The following is a 22,023-nucleotide window of genomic DNA, read 5'->3' as shown; positions in this document are numbered from 1 at the left end:
CCAAAATGATCCATAAAATTTCAATCTTTTTGCAATCATCATCATAAAAAGTTGCAAATCCACTCAACAAGCATTCAGACAGAACAGAAATAAAATTCATTTCATTTTCATCCACCGGGAATTTCACATGATTATAAAACGTGATGTATGCATACGAATATAGAATGCTATTAAAAAAGCTTTTTCTTCCTTTTTGCATTGTTTATTATTTAATTCCAATATATTTTCTCATTTTATACTCACATGAATACAGAGCCTTATTCTCTCACTCGAAATATTTTTGTGTTTTCATTTTCATTTCCTTTCACACCTTCACGGAAATATGAATGAATGAAAAAATCCACTTTTTATAGCTTTGAAAAGCACTTTTTTGTATATTTACGTCTCGAAGGTTGATGGAATGAAAATTAGCAGTAATAGCACACATTTTGAAATTGAAGGGAACCTTTTGAATGATATGAAAAATGAAGATTTGCTTTTTTTCATTTTAAACCAACTGTTAACCCATTTCAGGGCATTTGGCAGGTGTGGTTTGAAGTGGGTGGATGCAAGGGATGGAATAGTTCAGTTTGTCGTTAGCTTTTTACTTGAAGCTGTCAAAATATATCAAAAATTCTCCAAAAAATTGGTTTTTAGCCCGAGAGACTCATATGAAAGGAAGCTCTGTAACAGAGGTCTTAAAGCTCTTATATCAGCACCAAATGGAGTCACCCTCGTGTTGAGGTCAAATGGATGGAGCGGAACCTTCCTTAGATGCATCCCTTGTGTAAGATAAGTTTGACTTATAATACAGCCCAGCATGTATCACAATATCTCCAATAATTACCTCAAATCCCTTCAATCAATTCACTCTTCCAAAAAAATCCACTCAATTTCCTCTCACAATTCCCAACAAAATCTCAAAACAATTTCTTACAGCAACTTCCATTCAATTATAAAATTATCCCATAAGCATCCATCCCTATAATAGAGACACAGACAAGCACACGTGAAATAAATAGCATATAGCATAGATGAAAAGAATGAAAAAAAAAGCTAATCTTTATGAAAGGAAGGAAATTAATCGTCTTATTGGCATTATATGGAGTTCCTTCCGTAGCCTTTAGCTCGAATAAATCTACAGACTAGATTGAGAGGGAAGCGAGAAAAAAAAGGCAACAAAGTTTTTTACAAACGATAAAGAATGTATTGACAGGAAAAGAAGATTGACATTCCAACTCATGCCATTACTGCCATCGTCTGCTGCTACATGAAAAGTCACTTCGTATAAAAAAATTGATAAATTAACTTTTATTCCATATGCTGGATGTTTATATGACTTTATCCCTTTTCTCTTTGTCATCATCATCATCATCGTAAGCTGATTTGAGATTGGCATTTTGTAATTTTTTAGTCTTTCTCCCTGTCTTATCCTGTTCATCAGAACTGACTAGCTTATGTGATACATTGTAAACTAAATCACTTTACAGATAGATAATAATAAAATAATAATCAGGATGATGAGTCTTATGTTTTCCGGATAAATGAAAAGTAAAAATAACCATAGAGACTGTGATAGGAATGAGGAATTAGCTCGTGTTGAGTTGAGGATGATAAAGAAGTTTTTTTGTTTTTGAAAAGTTTAATTAGGATTTGAAGGTTTGAAGGATTGTGGGATGATAAGTAAGATGGTTAAAGGTATAAGTTGTGAAGGTATTAAAGATTTTTGTTGTGTCTGTGGGTAGGTTGATGCCAAATTTTTAATGAGGTACTCTTGAGACAATTTGGAACTGATTTTGGAATAATGAATCTTTTAAAGCATTCTATAGGCATAATCCGAATTGAGTTACACACTAAAGTCAGGACAACCAGGAGTGGCACTAGCCTACAGCGGCGTCTGGTTGTAGTAATACATAGAATCAGATTCATCGAAATCCACTCTCATGCCAGAGTCACTTCGACCGGAGGACTATTTTTACTACACCGTGTGCCTTTTGGGCTTGCATTTCTATAAAACCTAAAAAGTATACTAATCTTGTTTATGCCGACATTACTAAGAATCGAAACAATCTCCTTAATATCTTACAATACACTCTTTGCACAGTCACATGCTTCTACTTAATTCTCCTCTGCCCTTAAGCCACAACTTCCGATGAAAGATAAACTTTTTTGAAAATATAAAATTTTTCCATTGAATCCACAAGCCAGAAAACTGCTTAAGCTCCCAAACGAGCCAATTCCACCAACTCGCAATCAAAAAAACTTTCAAAGCTTCTTTTCAATTCCCAAGCCGTTCACGAGCATCATTTTTCATCAATGAGTAAGTAACAAAGAGTAGCTGCCATGCCTTAAAATTAAATCTTCTTAATATTAAGATACGAATTGTGAACATTCAAATTACTTCAATCTCACACACGAGTTACTCCAATCATGGCTCTTTGGCATCATGAGAATGGAAAGAAAGCTTCTTCTTATTTTCTAAAGCTTGTTACAAAGAAACACCAAACCTTGATGATGTTAATCATACAATTCTCGTATACAATCAGCAATCGACTGGGAATCAATTCGACAGTAGCAAAATTTAATGCTGAAAATTCCATTTTCAAAAATTAAGCTTATAAAAAAATGATAAAATTGAAAATCACGTACGGTATGATGATTTCGCATTAGGGAATTTGACATAAAAGTTTCATATGTAAAGTCAACGACCTTACAGCATAAAAATTTTATGTAGATGTATTCTTCATACCTAGTTTAAATTGTCAACTCTTTTTCGTGTCTGACGTTTTAAGTAAAATTCAGTTCATATTTCTTCATATCTTGTTCTGATTCTTATGGGAATGAATGATTTATAATAAGTTAGGGATGAAATTGAGGTTGTGAGTTTAGAGCGAATTTTGGAGAATTTGCATTAGAAATCTGCAATGAACTGATTTAAAAATGCAGCATCTAGAGCAAAGATATCCAAACTGTGCAGCGACACACTGGTGGGACGTAGAATAAGCTCAAATATGCTGATTAAGCTGACTAATCCCCAAAATCATTATAGCAGCACTTTTGTTGATCATAACTTACTATTTGATCAATTTTTATGTACAGTATGAAGATTATCCACAAAATCAGGATCATTGAGTGGATTGGCACAATATGGCAGTTTTGAGATTCCAAAGACTGATGCATAACCGAGCCAAATCACATTTTGCTTCTAAACAGCTCGAAAAAGTAGACTTTATGTCTGATCCAAGCTGAATCTGGCTTTACACCAATTTGACTACTTCATGCTGCTTTCCGCCTACATGTCAATGACTGTTCCCAAACAGTCAAAGCTCAAAATTCCAACAAAGCTCTAACATCCAAAAAAATTCTTCCATTTTCCCCTATCATCATCACCATGAACATCATCTTATAAAAAAATAATCAATCCGTGTCTTACCATGTCATACAAGAAGTCAAATTTATGCATGCACACATACATTTTTACCACTTACTTATGATTTTAAGAAGTAAGTATATCGTCATTTCTGTAAATGACACAAACGTTTATAAAATTTTTCATCCATCTCACATATGATGCTGTAGAAGAAAAAGTTCTTCCTATGCCGTTAAGATTCACTTCGTAAAAATTTCCTTTAAAAAATTTTTTTTTATGGCAACATCATCAGCAGTAAAGTAAGACAACAACTACTGCAATGTACGACATCAGAATTGTTAATGATGATGATGAACACACGTAGATAAGGATGTAGGAATGAAAAGTTTACTTTTTTTTATGTGCTGTTGCGGAGACGGTAGACATGTCATGGAACAAGAAGGCAAAAATACATGAAAAATAAATTTTTTTTTTTGATTGCTGTCATCAGCAGCAAAAGGTGAAATTAAACAACCTGTCCAATTTGCGTCTTCTTCTTTCACCAATTTTTATATTATGTGTGGCTATATGTGAAGGACTCTTTTATATGCCATATTGCAGTGTCAACATTATGACATGTCACAAAATATTTTCTCTGCCCATTTCAACAGTTTGAATGAGCACCAAGCAGCAGTAAAAAAATTAAAAGTTGAATTACTTGTACATAAATAAATTTATCTCCAAGCTGTGTGAACACTCACGACTTAAATTCAAATTGAACTTTTTTTTAATTAAAAATTCATGTGGAAATAAAATTAAGAAGAAGGAAAATGCAGGAATAAAAAAGTCACAACAGCATGCGGTTGGATTATGGAGTCATTAGCATTAAAAGTGAAAAAAAGCGGATTGGAATATATAATTAAAAGCTTTGGCAGCAGTAAGCTTTCCGCTTGATAAACACTTCATTTTTGGCTGCATAAATTATTACGTCACGAGTCAATATGTAAATTTGTGAAGATGGAAAGAAATTGAGGTTTTATGTCATTGACAGAATTTGCATACAATTTTAAAAATTGTCGTAAGAATGGCAAGAGATGAAAAGTTTTGAGTTGTTTGGTAAATATTCAGGCACTCGGAATTCTACTTTGAGATGAGATTGGAATTGAATTTGATCTTATTTGAGAGAAGTGGTCTGCAGCTGGCTTTAAATTGGCATAACGGATCAATTTTTAAGGTTCCTAGGATATAAAGCAGTAGTAGTTCAAAGAGCATGCACTCAGTCCGTGCTTAGAGCAAATAATTCCCAGGCTCTCTGTACATTCGGGTTCTATTCTTGCCTAATACTGGTATAACGTGTGAACTATCTCATTTGAAGGATTACATGGATTTGTGTGTAGTACAGGTAATTAATGCTGGTACCATAACACGTACCACCTTAGTCAGACTCATTGACTAAACTCAATCCATATTCCACAAAGATAAAGCTCTGAGACTATTAATTCTGATCCATAATAATCTAATTAATAACCCATCTTAGCCTATAACATCAAATCGTACATTCTATCCAAAAATTAATTAGTCTGATCTTCTTAGAAAATCACTTTATTTTAACCAGAATTCACACAAATATTCATCTTCAACCCCCTCAAGCAAAATTATTCTAAACCCAAAACATGCAGCAATAAAAATTAAAATTCATCGCCCCCAAAAATATAAGACACAAGCTTGTTAAAACAAAGTCATTTTCTATTCACATGTCTGCGTTCTAAAAGAAAAATATCATTGAAGCTACAAAAAAAACGTGCAAGTCTCCCTTGATGGATTTAATGATTAAGCCAATGGATCTGTATGTGCAAGAGTGGGTATCTCATGAGAATAACAACGAGATTGCGTTTTTTAAGAAGAAAATTGGCAGACGATGCTTAAAAAAAAGTTTTTATGTAGTCAAGAGATGAGAGATGTTGAGGGATGTAGGTAGAAGATGAGGTTTAGATGAATTTGAGATGAATTTTGGAATTAAGCTCCTCACATCTGATTTCATTTATTCTCTTATCAAGTTATGCGAGTCAACATTCATGCATAAGCATGGAAATCGTATAAATTGCTGAATTCTAAGTAGATATGACAAAAGGTTGTCTGCAGCTGGTGGTGAACGGTGTCATTAACACTCGACTACGACCAACTGCCAGTGACTGCCGACAAAAAGTGGGATTTGGTGGGATTTTTCCTGCTTGCAGCCACCGGATTGCCATTTTTGCTTGAATTATGCTCAATAGCAATCATGACTGTCTTACTGTTAATTGTAATGACATAAGATCACCAACTTCAGCTTCTCATTCTTAAATAAGGTCTGTAAAGTCTTCCGAATACTAACCACAACCCCCTAAATCCAGCCCCCTTAAGAACTTGATAAGGTATGATGAAGCGTATTATAAATAAAAATAATGGATATGCGTGTAAGATAAAAAACCGAAAATAAGTGAATCAGATCAGCAATAAATAGCATATCCATAAAGTACTTTAGGATTATCAAATTCGCTTCTTCAGCGAAATGGAAACGAGAAAGTTTTTTTTTTCCATTTCATGCTTAAGGAATTTGCGGTTTTTTCTTGCATGAGTAATGGAAAATTGCTCAGTCGACTTTTTTGTGCTTTCTTTTCTTTTATTTTTAAGCATTGCATAAATTTTCATTAAAAATTTTCTTGTTACTGCTTGTGAGAATTTGTGTGTGTGCGGTCGCTAAAGATAACATTTTCCTTAATGTGCTATAACATGAATGTCTACCATAGTTTACATAGCTTCGTATCTCATTCCCACTTATTCTACCATCATCAACACAACTTTATTCTTCATCTTATTAATCTTCTTTTTTTGCTGACAATGTTTAAAGAATTCCAGCAAGTCGCTTCATCCCTCGTTGTCGTTGATGATTTTGTAATTTAATTTTAAGTGATGCTGAACTATCGTCTAGTATAAATTTCTCATATCTCACCAAAAAATTTCACAATATTCTCATCATTATATCAATATCGATCGACAGCTGTCGGCTAGACACAAAAAAAATGGCATATAAAAAAAGAGAGACGATTATATTGGAATTAAATTATTAATTAAACTTTCAGGCGAGGTTCAAAATGTTGCAAAGCAACAAAAAAAAATAATTCTCGTATTTTTTAGCGATGGAAATGAAAATAAGGGGTTGAAAAAGTGCTGAATAAAATGAAAATTATGAAATCATTGTGGATTAATTTTTTTTTGAGCTTACGCTTATTGAAGATGCTTTAGGGTAAATTTTTTTCATGCGATGGATGCAGATTGAAAGGGTTGAGCATAATTACTTTACTTTTTTATGAGATTGTTGTAGAATTTTTGGATGTTTTTTTAAAAAAATAATCAGCTTTTTTGTTTCAATCTCTTTTGTTTCGTTGATGATTGTGGGAAATAAACATTGTTTAGGAAAATTTGAATGAGGAATTATGGAAGGTTTGTGAAAAACAACTTCTATAATTTGGATTTTGAATGAAAATATCTCAAAGCATGATTATAATCATGAAATGGGTTAGCTATATTTAAGTGCATGATGACTGTCTTGTTTTGTGCCATAAATCTGGGAAAGAAAGACGGAAAGACACGAAAAACCGCTAAAAATAGCCAAAAATTGCATTTTAGACTCCCTCTCTGGAGGTCCTGCAAACCTCTAATCGTTATGTAGTCTCTGAACTATCCCTGAACATCCTTTGGACATCATTAAAATACTTCGATGTATAACAATGATCCGTGACGTTTCACACGTCACTAATTCTTGCTTTTTGAGTTTTTCAGGCTCTCATACAACCATGAAATAGCCAACCCAGCACAAATGGTCAAAATTTGACACCATACCGTCGCCAGGTCGGTGTTAATTCAGAATAAGAATAGAATCGTGAACCTCAGGTCTTATTTTAGACACTGTTTGTGTTTCTAATAATAAAATGAACCAAAACTGTGTTAGATCTGATTTTCAACTATTCATCCCGAGTGGCATATCTTAATAATGACGTTGGAAAATAATTTTTCACGATATTTTGACGATTTACATGTCTGGCTCGGGATAAACATCCAATTAAAACACAACTTTCTAAGAATGAACATGCATAAGATTCCAAGCTATTCCCAATAATGAAAATATTATTGAAACTTCCATCATTCCTCAGCAACATTCCTAATTCAAATATTCTCTCATGTACTTTACAAACTTCCTCGTAAATCCATTAACCAATAGAGAGAAAAAAAAATGCTACCACAACTTTTTCAAATAGCTTAGCTAAAGTTAAAAGCTCCCCAACATGTAGAAAACTTTTTTTTTATATCGATTCCAACATATTTCATCAATTATAAGTTTTAATTCCCTCAGTAATTTCCATTAACGGATTTATTCCTTATTCACTCCTCTCTTAATCTGTCTCTCTATACATGTAGAATGGGAAATAATTCAATAAATTCCATCTCACAAAAAAATTTCACCTTTTAAGCTTCTTATAAGCTGATTTCAGCATTACTCACCCCCTGAACCATTCACGACGAATAAAATAAAAATGATCAAGAGAGAAAAAGAATTTCTTTACGCTATCGTCACTTGATTGTCGACTAGCTCAATAAAAAAAATAATAATGACATTCTTTTCATCATCCTCGATTCCTGATGCTGCAAAAAAAGCTCTACGTCTCCTGTTAATATTCTCTGGAGTGAAAGATATTTCATTACTTTTTTACACCATCCGTACGATTTATAACAGCATTTTTTTGTGTGTGCATTGCCACAAAAAAAAGAAGAAGAAGAAGGAAGACGACAGAGCTTAAAGGAATGAAAGAAAAAATATTGAAAATAAGATAAAGCGAGGATGGAATGGGCGATGAAATTTGCAATATCGATGTGAACGAGAATAAAAAATTGCTGACATATTGTTGAGCTTTTTTCGGGGTTCATTTGGAAATGACGTCTATTGGAAGATTTATGGGTTTTTGACACCCATTTAACACATTTTGGACAAGAGCAACAGGTCTGCATAAGCCTGAAGTTGTGAGTTGCTAATTTTGGGTATCCAAGGCTAAAGACAAGCATTTTTGGTCTGCAGACATGCAGTTTTGGACGTACCTTACCTCTAATTATATTAAATCCTTGCATGAAATGTTTTAGATCTTAGGAATAAATTAGGAATAGGTCGGATTGAACAATAAGCACTGAATACTCCGTATCTGACTAAAACACAGATTAAGATCAAATTCCTGCTTTAATCCTAAATCAAACCTCACTTACAAACACCCCCATAGTAAAAATCCTAGAAATTTGTCGATTGTAAAACGGCAATTTACTACTGCAACATTACAAAATGAAGACGTCAAGCTGTAGAAGTGTCAACAATAAATATAAATGCAATTTGTTCATGTCTATGACTAGAAATATTTTTTTCATAAACTTCCCCTGCAGATTTCTTCATCTACTGTCGATGTTATGCTTGTATGACTGTTCCTGTAATTTTCACAATCTCGTTCCTATATTTTTAAACTTCCGGTGTTTGCTCTTTGTTGGATAAAAAAAAAGTGAAGTCGGTCGACAATCATGAAGGCGTGAAATTTTATAACGAAGCCTGTAATTTAGTCTAGGAAAAGGATTGACATAATTTTATGTTGATTGAGAATGTAGACAGAGTTTTCTCATTATGGATGTGTTGTTTGATGTTGGGACAGATGAGGCTGGTGATGAATGGTTGATTGGGTGATGTGGACGCATTTTTGGTGTCTTAATGGTTTGAATTTTGAGTCGAATCGCTTAGTTATTTACTTCACTGGACTAGAAGATCAATTGCAATCTAGTGACTCACTTGGATGGTGCCTGAAGCTGACTTTATCATTTGTTCATTGATATAGCATGAAATTTGAGGGTCATATAGGCTAGACGCTCATATATCAACCTTAGAATGTGAATTTACTCCATTCCGAAAAGCATGCAAGTTCCCAAAAGCTCCAATTAATCCCTCGAGTCCTGAAACATAATCATCTTCACTCTTTTTATACCAAACTTTTTTGTCAAATTTTTCATCCACCACCGAAGTATCATTAACACCCCTCAAGTTGCTCTAAACTTTTTTTATTCCAAAATGACAATGTCTCTTTGTGTCTACACCAAAGTGCATGAAACAAACTTCATTCTACTGCAATAAAAAGCACTGCTTTCCAACTTTTTTATTATATCTTTGGAACTTTACTTCAAAGTTTAGACAGACGAAGGAAAAAGTTTATTCTGTTGCATCAGACAAACTTTAAGTAAGGAAGTGGAACGAGAGGCTTTAAGGAATTGGAAAATAGAAGGGAATTTAATAATCCGTAACATAATCGTTAAATGATAGTAAAACTTTTGTAAACTTCACAGGGCATTTACACTACTCTTCCTTGATGTATAATTTACTTCCGATTTTATAATCATTGAACTAATTTTCTTCCTTCTTTCTTCTCTTTTCATGCTTTTTTTGCTGACCATTTGCTGTATTTTTTATCATCATCATCACTTACTAAATGAACGACAAAAACAAAAACAATTGATTGTAAAATAATAGGAAGCGCAAGTGTTAAAGGCCCTTGTGCTCGGTGAAGAGGAACGAGGTCAGAGTCAGTATCAAGTGATGTGTTTCGTAACGAAATTTCAAAAGGGTGATTTTATTACATCAGATGCCATGGCAAAATTAAGACAGGTAAGCTTTATTCAAAAAAGAGGGGTTACATCCAACAAAAAAGGAACCAAAATCCATCGGAAAATCGATTTTTTCTTTTTTTGTGTGCTTTATGGGCTTATAAAATCGTCTGTATCTTTGAGATGAGATACGAATAAATTAAGTATCAAGTATTCCTTTTTGTTAAAGCTTCTTTCCATTTTAAAGATAAATACAGATAGATAGGCTGCTAAGCTTAAAGAACTAGAAGAAAGTGAATGGAAATATTTTTTAGGATGAAAAAGTTTTGGCTGGATTTTCCCAGAAAAGCTTTTGTATAGAAAGGAAAAAAATATTTTTCTCAGTCACTGAGCATTCAAATTTTTATCTAGAATTCTTATCTGTTGGGATGTGTATGGCTGTTGACAAAAATGGCAAGATTATTTTTGAATTATGTAAAGATAGAGAGGAAGTGAAATTTTTGTTTAAAAATTTAGATGAGAGTGATAAGGAACGCTTAGGTGAGGATTTATTGAGAAATGGGAGAGGTTTGTGCAAAATTTGCATTGGATTTGGAGTCTTTTAGAGCTTAAGTGAAATTTATTTGGATACTTTTTGAGGAATAAAGAAGTAAGGATAGAAGTTTAAATTGAAATTGGAAGGAACTCCTGAATTTTGAGGAGGTTTTGGGACTTTAGTATCGAAAAATCTTTGGAAATTGATGAGTTTTCGTCCGAAAAGAGGCAGGAGAGCCAAAATTGCCCCCATAGTTACACCCCTGCATACCAGAAAATAGATATAACTGACAATCTACCCCTAATTGTGCTGTATATCATTTTAAAATGCTGCTGTACCCAATTTAAATATCCCTGTTCTATGTTGAACTAGGGATTGATGCATTTTAAGTTGTACCAGGCCCCAGACTCTTCTATATGTATTAGAATTATTGGTTCCTGAATCAATATATAGTGAATTTTATTGCTATAACCATATATATGGAACCATATAGAGCTATCACAAAGTTTGAAGCCTGACGTCAGGCTGAGTCAGCTGACAGTCTTTCAATTCTAATCCTCAAACAACTGCAAAGAAACTTTATATAACACCAAAATAAAAATCCAGTATTAGCAATAGACCACAAAAGAGATTAAATCCCCAAAAAAAGTACAAAATCCCACCCAATTTCACCTCAAATTCAACAACATTTATCCACAATGAAAGCACATAAATGGGAAATCAGTAGGAAACGTTTTCTTTCCTTATTACTATTGTTACATAAACTTGCCTTTTTCCGCTTTTCTTAATTTCACTTTTGTGGCTCAACAAATTACCTTAATATCATATGTACCACAATTTTTCGTTCCTTTATTCCTGCTCAACCCTCACTTTCGATTTATTTTGTTTTCATCCTTCTTTTTTACATTATGTACAGCAGCACATACACATACCGGAATTCCGGAATCACCACATGCAAGATATAGACATGCTTGCAAGAAATGAGGGAAAATAAAAAAATAAACTAAAAAATTTTTCTTTCCTTTTTCGTACAGAAAAATCCGAGCACAATACGAACGCCGGAGGAGGATAAGGGTCGAGAGAATTTTACGATGACTGGATGGGTAAATTTGGAACGGTCATCGCCCATATCAAGACACTTATCAATTTGCAGTGAGGCAAAAGACTCCACATATGTTCGTGATGTTGATTTGAAATCATGGGCTGAATTGCCAGGTAAGAACGGATGTAATTTTCTTCCATTCAGCTATAATGAAAATGAGATGATGAGAACCAGCACAAAAATATTAAATTTATTTTAATCCAACGATGCCTTTTACATATTCATATATCCACAAGATGATAGCTGCACAGAAAAAAAAGGATTTTGCGAGTCAGATGAGAGTAAAAAAAAAGTGGAACTTGAAAGCACAGAAGCAGTAAGCGGAAGAAACCAAATACAATTTTGGTCCATGTTAATTGGGTTTTATTGCCACTCTGATTCAATTGCTGCTTGGCATTTTTTTCTGTGCTTCTTTTTATCCTTCGTTTGGAATTTTTTGTCTCGCTCACTTGACTAATATACTGAATTGTGGATGATGACGAGCTTGGGAAGTATAGTCGAGTTTAGGAGGAATTAAGGGATGATGTAGATGTTTTGGGAGTCATTGTCATCTGATGTTTATTATTTAGAGGGATAATGGGACTTGTTGGTGATAATTTAGGCAGTCACAGGCAATACTGTTCGCTATAATGTGAGGATGTCGTGCAAATTTATTAGACTAGGCTTACCTTAAGAGCAGACCCTTATTATGACATCCTGAAAGGCAAATGACTTAGAAATTGCATTTGTCCTGAGGACAATCTTGAGTACAAATTCTGATTTCAGGAAACAAGCCTCCAACTAGAACCAGGTAGACTTTAAGCTGGACTTTTTGTCATTTCTATGGCATGTGCCTTCATGACATATCTTTAGAACAACTAATAGAATGAAATTGTCAATAGAGACAGCAATTCGGTATAGCCAATTGTCGAACAGCAGCCAACAACAAGCACAATCTAAAGCCCTTGTAAGGCAATCCGGCCATCCTAATCTCAACTCAACTATTCCATGACACTCCAATACCAAAAAATTATTTCATTCATCCATACCCAAGCACATGGCAATTCTGTGGTAGAACTTAATGCGGATAAAAATTGTTTATATTCCAGTAAAGATAAAAAGTACGAAAGGAAAAACTTTTGAGCATCCACTTCACTCGACAATGATGAAAAATTTTTCAGTCTGTGGAAATTGAAGAGTCAAATATACACAAAATAGACACAAAGTGAATGGAGAGGATGAAAAAAAAGGGAACTGAATTAACTATAAACTAAGTTTATATGCTAAAGCAAGCACAATTGAGAGCATAAAACTCTTTTATTTTCCTCTCATTCTGTGTATATAAATATGTATGTTATTCTTCTGTAGTTGTTTCTTCTTTTTTTTTCGGGAAGTGGAAGTGGATTCTTCAAACAATAACAGCAGAAGCAAAACTTTTATTGCTTTTTATAACAACAGCAGATTTTTCAATGTAGTTCGCAACTCACACTCGTTGTTAGAGTTGGAAACTTGGGTAATAATTGGAGGGTATTGAGTGTTGAGTGAAAAATCTTGAGAACACTTGGTGGGATGTGGAATAAGATTGATAAAGTGTTGCCAGAGAATGTGGAATAAATTGGATGAAATTAGAGTTGAAATTGGTGAATTGAGAGTAATTTTTGATGAAAAATCATGAGGATTCTGGATAATAATGTTGGTGATCAGTGGATTCTGGAAGGATCTACTGATGCTGGCTGGACCGAATGGTTAGGCGTCAAGATGCACATCTGTAGTCCACTATTCTGAGTGAATGCAGGTTCAATTCGTATCAATCTCAAAATTAAATCATAAAATTCGGTCAATTCGCCAAAATTCAGCACTACCAGCAAAGACCATCTAAGATGCTATTCTGTTCATCACCACTTTCCTTAGCGCCTTCCTTAACATCTTTACGATCCTTTAAAAAGTAACCAAAATATTTAAACAGAACAAAGAGTTTCAAAAGCTAATAAACCCAAACCCAAACTTCACTTGAGTTTAATGACTTCCAAAGTTTCCATCCTCAATGCCACAAACAATATTTATCTGATTCAAAAAAAGGAAGGGAATTAAGAAGACTAAGGAATACTAAACTTTTGCTTTTTACATCTAACAATAATTCTCTTAAATAGGAATCTGCTACATGCTTACAGCAAATATGTGCTTTTGTATGTACAAATGTTGTTTCTTCTTACTTCCTTTGCTTATGGAACTAGAATAAAAAAAACACTACAAGAAAGGAAATTTCTCATTGGGAATTACTTGTTAGATAATCTTGTGCAGTATACGGACGAATGACTTTATTGAACTAGAGCTATGAGCTCATAGTCGTATAGTTTAAATCCCCACACTGCAGTTGCTGTTTCATATCAAGGGTTTCCCAATCTAAATGTAGGAAAAATCTTTTCGTTGAATAAATTTTAGTTAAAATTGGAAATGGAAAATGAAGGAAAATTTGAGCATTTTTTTCATATGGAAACGAAGCCAAAAAATTGCTCTCATTTCCAAAAATAGGATTACAGCATTCAAGGTCAATAAAGTTTCATAAAATGAAATTACCTTGGGACTATAAGCAATGCAGATTCCTTTGAGAAATTCGATCTTTCTAAGCTCGAACAGTTCATTGAAAATTTTACATTTATGATGATGATGATGATTTGTTTATTTTACCAAAATGGTATTAGAGTTCTTGCACATGTCAATTCATAAATTTTTACAAAATAATTCAATAATAAAAATAAAAATAAAAAGTGCACTGAAAAGGACAAATGTGTAATATCCGTGACCCTCGTCAAAACGCATCCGTAGCATATTACTAATTCGACCATTTATGATGAGAAATGGAAACTTTTCTCCTTGAATATTAGCAGCATAGAATAAGTTGGGGTATGAGCTACTTAAAGAGGCGTTGGGTGTTCTCAGAATAAAGGTTTAATAAGCTTATTAGGTGTATATTGAAGCAGGGTTGACGTGCAAATTTTCTAAATAAATATTTAATAAGGATCTTCCATTAGCTTTTGTAGCATTTGGATTGTCGTGTTTGTCGTAAAAAGATACACTTGCATTTGAATGTCTGTGAATTTTCTTAGAGGATATCTTTTGAAAAATTACATGTTTTATGCTGCTTGATGTGTCTGGGTGTACGTTGATGGCACTTTTAATGTTTTGGATGTAAATTTATTCAATAAAATTCATCCAAAAAAGGTATTTGGACTCTACACTACCTTTGAACATCTATAATATGTTCAACTCGATTCGACAGTAGCTGAAACTAGATAAAACACTTGATTGACATCAGCTACAGCAAATCATACTCAAAATCAACCTCAACACCAACTCTGCACCCCAAAAATACGCGTAAATTTCCTCTAAACTTTAATTAAAATCCAAAAAAAGAAAACTTGTTCCTTTTAGTTCAGATAATTTTAACTAAAGTCATAATTACACTTGACTCGAGTGTTTCAACAATAAATAATAACACATAGAATGTAAATTATACCTTAGCGACACAAAATGGCAATTAATGAAACTTTTTTTTTCGTGTTTTTCTCTCGAATACTCAAAAAGCACTTTGGTGAATTTTAAAGCAAGGTTCAATTAGTGAGGGCTTTAATTACTGCTGCTCGGTTGTTTAAAAAGTTTTACTATAAATTTTCTAGGAATATTTTTCATTTAAAAAAATGGGGAAGATGAGGAAAATTACTTTTGAAATATTTACAGACTTTAAAGATTTAAGTTAAAGTAAATGATGAGAATTGCTGTGAAGGTAGTCGTAGTTCTTCGTGATGTGAATTAGAAAGTTAGAAATTGCTATAGTTTGATCCTTAGGGTGTTGTTAAGACTCACTATCCCTAATAGTAAATGAGAACACTTTAGATACCGTATTGGCAATTCTGTACCATGAAAGCATGCTCTTTGTCTGTCAAGGTACTTAATGTATATAAATTGTTCAGTTTATGACCCCTTTAACTCCTCATGTGCAGTTCTAAAAACAATATTTCATATTTTTACAAAAATTTTCACTCGAAATGTCTCCCAACAAACAACTCATACTACCATCCCTAGCATATGCAGCTGCATCATACGCAACATTTCATCCAGTTCAATCGATACAATAACACAAAAGAATATATTTAAAAAAATTTTCAACAAAAAAAATCCATTTCAATAAAAATTCAACGTTGATCCCTTTGAAATCCCTCAATTTTCATTTCATTTATTGTTTTGTTTCTGCTGATTGGCTATCTAGAATATCCAAAAAAAAATCCCATTGTCTGCACAAAAAAATGCAATCAAATCTTTTAATTTAGAAAATTTGTTTTGCTATACAAAAAGAATGCAAAGCTTTCAATTTTCATTGCACAAATTTACTCAATAGAAACATATTGATAAAAAAAAGAATTCTGGACATAACCATAAACCTGCCCTCTCCTCCCATTGTGCATCGATAATATAATAACAGAAAAAATTCTTTTTTGTCTCTTTTATTTTTCCATATCGTCAGATTCAGATAATATGTTTTGCCATTTTCATATCCAATATCTATATATTGTTGTTTTTTAGTGAACATATTGCAAATGACCATTTTTTATATGAAATCAAATGCAATTACACAGGAAAAAAAAAAGAAGAAAACTTTTGTGTACAAAAGCATTTATGGAAAGGTATAAATAGAAAATTGAGGATAATGGGATGAAAAATTGTGGGAATGAAGGAGGTTAAAGGGATTTGAGAGTTGGAATTGAATGAAATCATAGGGAAGATGCAGTTGGTCATTTGATATGGAAGAAAAAGGCAGGATTGTCGGCACACATAGACGAAATATTGGCTTTTGATGCTTTCAAGCAGTCAAATTAAGCAATGATTAATTATGAAATTTGTAGATTCTTATACATTTTGGATCTTCTAGTCTAATAGCCCAAAAGTAGTATAATAGAGCAAATACTAGTCAGTCTCGTGTGGAATCGAACCTACGTACTCACAAAAGATTCATACAGATTTTTGAATACAGCTGTACTCAAATCACTCAGCTACTCAGGAATTACCCTCGTTCTGACAGATTCGCCTATATATGACTCGATACCCCAAATTCCACTCTGGTCAGACACCACACTAAGTGCCAAATTACCACCACCGAGTCCCATTACCTCAACATTCCTGACCCCCCAATAAAAAGCACTTCAACATGCATTCATGCATTTCAAAATACATTTTTCGAGATGCAAAATTAAATTGTGTAAATAAAAGTCTTATTCTGTCCATTTCGAACGAGATATATAAAAAAAATATAGCATTTTTTGCTCAACTTTATCTCCTCCTGACTAATGGCTTCAAGGCAGGTAAATCGTTTTCACGTTCAACAGATTAAATGTACGCAAAAGATTGCTATCAGCATAAATATTGGCTCTATAAATGTTCATGCTTGGAGCATTTATACAAACAACAAGCTTTTTTTCATCCCCATAAAATGTCCAAAAATATGTGAAAAAAAAATGTTTTTTTTTTCCTGTTAGCTGGCAATTTTTACCTTTTACTATGTGCTGTTTGTTGTTTTGGTCTCGAGATAGACATAAATATGTGCACACTATTTTGTACACTTACAGGGAGAAAGGAGAAGAAACTATAGAGAATGGCTAGGAAAACATTTATCGGATAAATAGAATCATCTTCTGCTGTTCCGTGATGTTTATTTCTTTCTTTTTTTATATGTTGAGGATTTTTTCGTTGTTGGTCTCTTAATATGTCGAGAGTTTGGATGAAGTTTTCAGATAGAACAGATAGGATGTGATGACTTTACAAGGGATGCTTAGTATGAGATTGAAATGTTGATATTTAATTGTTGTGTTGCGATATTTTGGAGGGATATTTGGTGAGTTAAAGGGTATTTGTAAGGTTCAGCATTCGATGCATGCCATAACTTGTCCTAACAGACTATGAGTATGCTGTCAATAGCAGAGTAAGCAAAGAGCAACACTTAGGAGCATGCTCATCTAGCATATTTGAGGTAAGCATGCTCTCAAGAGCATGTTCTTTGGCTGTTAGGGTTGAGGACATTTGAAGACAAAATGAAGCTACATTTTCAGCCAGTAAGTACCTAAAATACAAAATTCCTTCAATTTGGAAGCTTTTAAACACCGGAATTAGACATCATGAAAATCTAAGCACTGAGTCGGCTCAGCACTAGCTTACAGCCTGATTCGTGATAGAAAATCAACCCAAAGTAACACAAAACCAGCCCAATACTCGAATATTCTACACATCGCCATTCGCATCTTCTTTTTATCCGCAAATCCAAAATTATTGCCAATTCAAATTGTAATCTCAACATTCCACTCCCTGCTAATCTCTACTCCTCTCCTCCAATTATCTCAATAGATTTCTACTAACAATAATTCCCTTCTTTTTTTGCTTATCTCGAAAAAACAAATTTTTTGTCCAATTTGCTTATTTTATGGCAATTTTCATTGGCTTATTCTCTCTTTCTGCCATACATGACATCAATTTCTTTCGATTTTGCTTCTTTATTTCTGTGATACTTAATGTATACATGACATGCACATGTTGTGCAAGCATTTTTTCATGGGATATACATAACAAAATACACATTCAAAACAGAAATAGAACAAATCTATTGAGTAAACAATTTTACTTATTGATGGAGATTTTTAAGCTCGATATGATTGCTGATTTTTCTGACTTAATCTCACGATTTGTTCCTTATTTGATTAGACTTGCTCTGATTTTTATCGGAAAGGTTGTTCTGGGTCGAAATCTATTCTTAGAAATTGGTTTTAAGCATAAAACTCCGTCATAATTCCAGGAAGACAGAGCTTTACTTGGGAAGCTGTATGTCTAGTTCTAGGCACGACAATAGACGTCCTTATAAGCCTTAGCATAACTGATTAAGTTTATTCATCACGAAATTCATTTAGGCTTGCAAGTTCGTTGTTAAAATGCATAAGAAGTCATCAGAACACCTAAAATCCTTCCAGTCACACTAAAGAAGTCCCGCAATTGTAACCCTCACTGTGATTTAACCCCATGCACAACAACCAATACAACTCACAAAATCCTACCAAAAAAGTGTACATTCAACCCTCGTAATCCATGCAGACACATCCAACGAATATTTTTTTCGAATGATATCACAAAATAACAGTGTGGCAGCTAGCTAGCGCTATATAAATATTTAATCAGTCTCTGTCAGAGCGTAAAAGGCAAATATATGGAACAATCCGTTGGATTCTTTTTCTTTTTGTGTGTATTTTTTGTTTGTGAACGGAAATGTACAGCCTTTACTTTATTTTTTTTTTGCGTTTCTCATCTTATCTAATTTCCATTGGATATGGATGGTACTCATGCATGATATTAAAAAACAATCCGTAAATGTTGATTTGATAGATTTCAAGGATTGCAAATATCCGGTTGAAAATTATAAAAATCAATATTTACTGACAATCCTTGTTCTATATCCTTAAATAATAAATTCTACTTCTTTTCTATTTATTCAGGCTCATCAATGTCAATATTAGAATCTTCAGTAACGTCATTTCCAAATGCACAACAGCATAAAGTGATATCACGATGTAACGAAGTATCAAGTATATGGGCGCCATGTATATGCTCGCTGGAGTTATGCATTGGATGGTATCCATGTGGACTAAAATATTGTAAAGGAAAGAATGATAATCCATTAAACAGTAATCAAATAAATTCGAGCTATCGATGTGGCATAAAGACATGTCGAAAATGTAATAATTTTAGTTATTATGTAAGACAAAAGCAACAATGCCTGTGGGATGAATGACCAAGAAAGATTAGTAATAGTAAGACTAGAAATAAGAGAAAATTAATAATACCCAAAGCTGCCGATCCGCATTCTGTATTAAATAGATATTTACACAAAATATTTGATTTTAATTTATTATAGCCGCAAAAAAAGTAATGAACTATATATACACACCATAGTCATCGTTTCGATGAATGAAAGCCAGCACAGAATGACGGAAATTGATGAAATTTATTCGTAATTTTTTTTTCTTTCCATCTAAAACTTGCCTTTATGTCCCTTTGGGGCGCGCTCAATGTTTATGTCATTCACAATTTATTCTTTTCTCATCCTTCCTCTTCGTATCTTTCAATTCATTCCCATCTTTCGGTGTGTATTTCAACGACGAAGAAATAATTTAAGCTAAGGATGGAAAAAAACAACTTTTTTTTTGTCCTTGTGTGAAGCGCGCTCAAATAAAAGAAGCTTTATCTCGATTTTTCATTCTTCTCTCTTTTTTTCGCTTCTCTTACGAGACGAAATCATTTCCATCCTGTTCACCCTCGATATAGAAGCTGAGAAATCTTGCCATATACGTAGACTTAAAGAATGTGAAATGATTTATATGGAATGTGGATGAATATTTTGTTGATGGCGCATTTTTTGGTTGGGGAATTTTTGGGAGGAATTCAAGAGAAATTTGAGGTGTGACTTGGTATAGGAGTTCAGCATGGGATCAGATTATTCTTTGGATATAAATAATAGACATTTTCCGAGGTTTGGCACTTAATTCTACTCGATTTATTACATATAATCTAATTTACGGCTTCAGAAGGTAGAGGACGAGTTTCTGAAGTCTCTAGTGTCAACGGCAGAGCAGGCTACTTAAGTATGAGCAAGTTAATTGAGCCTTATGTCATGATTGTCAGTCCATAACCTCAAAAACTGATCTGAACTGAAAAAGTAAGTTCAAATGCAAATCTAGACATTTTTAAATGACTTGCCTAGCAAATGCAGCAATACTGCCTCCTCCTCCTTACCACATCTCTAATTTAGTCAATCTGCCGACCTACCCAACACCAACTTCCCCCAAGAAATGCGCTAACAAAATAAAATCCACGCAAAATAAAAAATCGAACACAAAAAAAAAATGAGAAAAAAATTTCTATTTATACAATTTTTATTGGATAGAAAACAGTCTTTATCGTCTTGCCACATCGAAATAATTGACATCAATTTGTCTATTGATAAATTAGAAATGCGATGGATGTGATTGAAGTGACATAGCGTGGAATATAATTCTATTTTTTTCACTCACTTCCTCCACACTTTTCAATATAAAATGAGGAAAATTTCAATTTCTCTAAACATTTTCCGACTCTTGTGAATGGGACAATTACGTCTATAAAATGCAATGAGAAGATTTAAATAATTAAAGAAGTGGATTTTCCATTGTTTTGAGTCTTTTTTTGTTGTTATTGTCATTCACGATAATGGCCAATTTTCGAGATCTTTTGGGGATATAAACATTGATGTTTATAAGACTATCCTTATTTTGTGCTTGTTAGAGGACACAATTTGTATGTTAATTTGACTTTTTTTTTCATCGGACTTGATATTTATTTGATGATTTTGAGGATTATTGAGATTGAAAAATCAATAAAATTTCGATAAATTATTTAGTATAAATGAAAGCATAAATTCGATTAGAAAGACATAAAAACTGGAATAGGCGATCGTAAATGATGATTATTAGAGCAGAACACATGAAATTTTTGGAGATGGAGGGCCTTTAAAATAGAATAAATTGGAAGGAATTAGAATTGATGAAAAAAATTAATTTGAAAATCTTCAAAGGAATCGACTACAGAAGAGTCAATCAAAAACTGTTAAACACCAGCTACTGGGGTAGTATCAATACACAAAATGCGTACAGAACATGTTCTGTTAAGCTACAATCTTAGTTCGGTCATACAATAATTTCCATACCGGAACCGAGCACCCCACCCATAAAACAATACTAATTTATTTATAACTGATTCAGCTTATCTTCTGTCTTATTCATAGCTATTATAAATTATTTTTAAGCATAATTTATTTCACTATAATGAATAATTTATGCACAAAAGTAATGACTATAAAACCACTATTTTGCAAACAAAAAAAAAGAAATTTTAATAAGACGAAAAAGTTTTGCAATGGAGTCTCCCATCAATCTTTATTTAAAATTCAAATGATGTTTTCCACTTTTTTAATTGAAAAACTAAGCGAAAAAAAAATTTTTGCATCATAAAAAGGAAGAGATGAAAGATTGCTTTTTTGTTTGTGCTGAAATCAACTTTTGAAAATATAAAAAAATAAAAAGTTTTTTCAATTTAATGATGAAAGCAAACAACAAACACAAATATGACGATGATACGACAGAAGGAATAAGGAGAAAAATCTGCAGCAGATATCACAACACAAGAAATAGTTTTGCTTGATGAAGTGAATGTGCTTGTGAGCTTGAAAAATTACGAAAAGTTTTTCCTTTTTCGTTCGAGTATTTTTAATAAAGTCGAGGATGGGAGAAAATAAATAATCGACATACTGACGCTGTCTAAATGAGCAATGAATGTTTGTCGACA

General features: G+C 33.1%; 1 protein-coding gene across 1 annotated transcript in view; it reads left to right on the top strand.

Annotated features, from left to right (window-relative positions):
* The window catches only part of oaf (out at first), a 50,846-nt gene extending 29,630 nt beyond the window's left edge, over positions 1-21,216 (top strand). Inside the window, exons 3-5 of the mRNA XM_070653251.1 lie at positions 9,921-10,055; positions 11,564-11,744; positions 19,140-21,216. Of these exons, the coding sequence (XP_070509352.1) occupies positions 9,921-10,055; positions 11,564-11,744; positions 19,140-19,435 (612 nt within the window). The 3' untranslated portion in view covers positions 19,436-21,216. The remainder of the gene's footprint in view (positions 1-9,920; positions 10,056-11,563; positions 11,745-19,139) is intronic.
* The last annotated feature ends 807 nt before the right edge of the window (positions 21,217-22,023 follow it).

Source organism: Chironomus tepperi, unplaced genomic scaffold, assembly GCF_022539635.2.
Source record: "Chironomus tepperi strain 1889 unplaced genomic scaffold, CSIRO-AGI_Ctep_v1 contig_67, whole genome shotgun sequence".
Lineage (NCBI taxonomy): Eukaryota > Metazoa > Arthropoda > Insecta > Diptera > Chironomidae > Chironomus > Chironomus tepperi.
The sequence above is the reverse complement of the archived record's forward strand: the minus strand, read 5'-3'. Positions and strand labels throughout refer to the sequence as shown.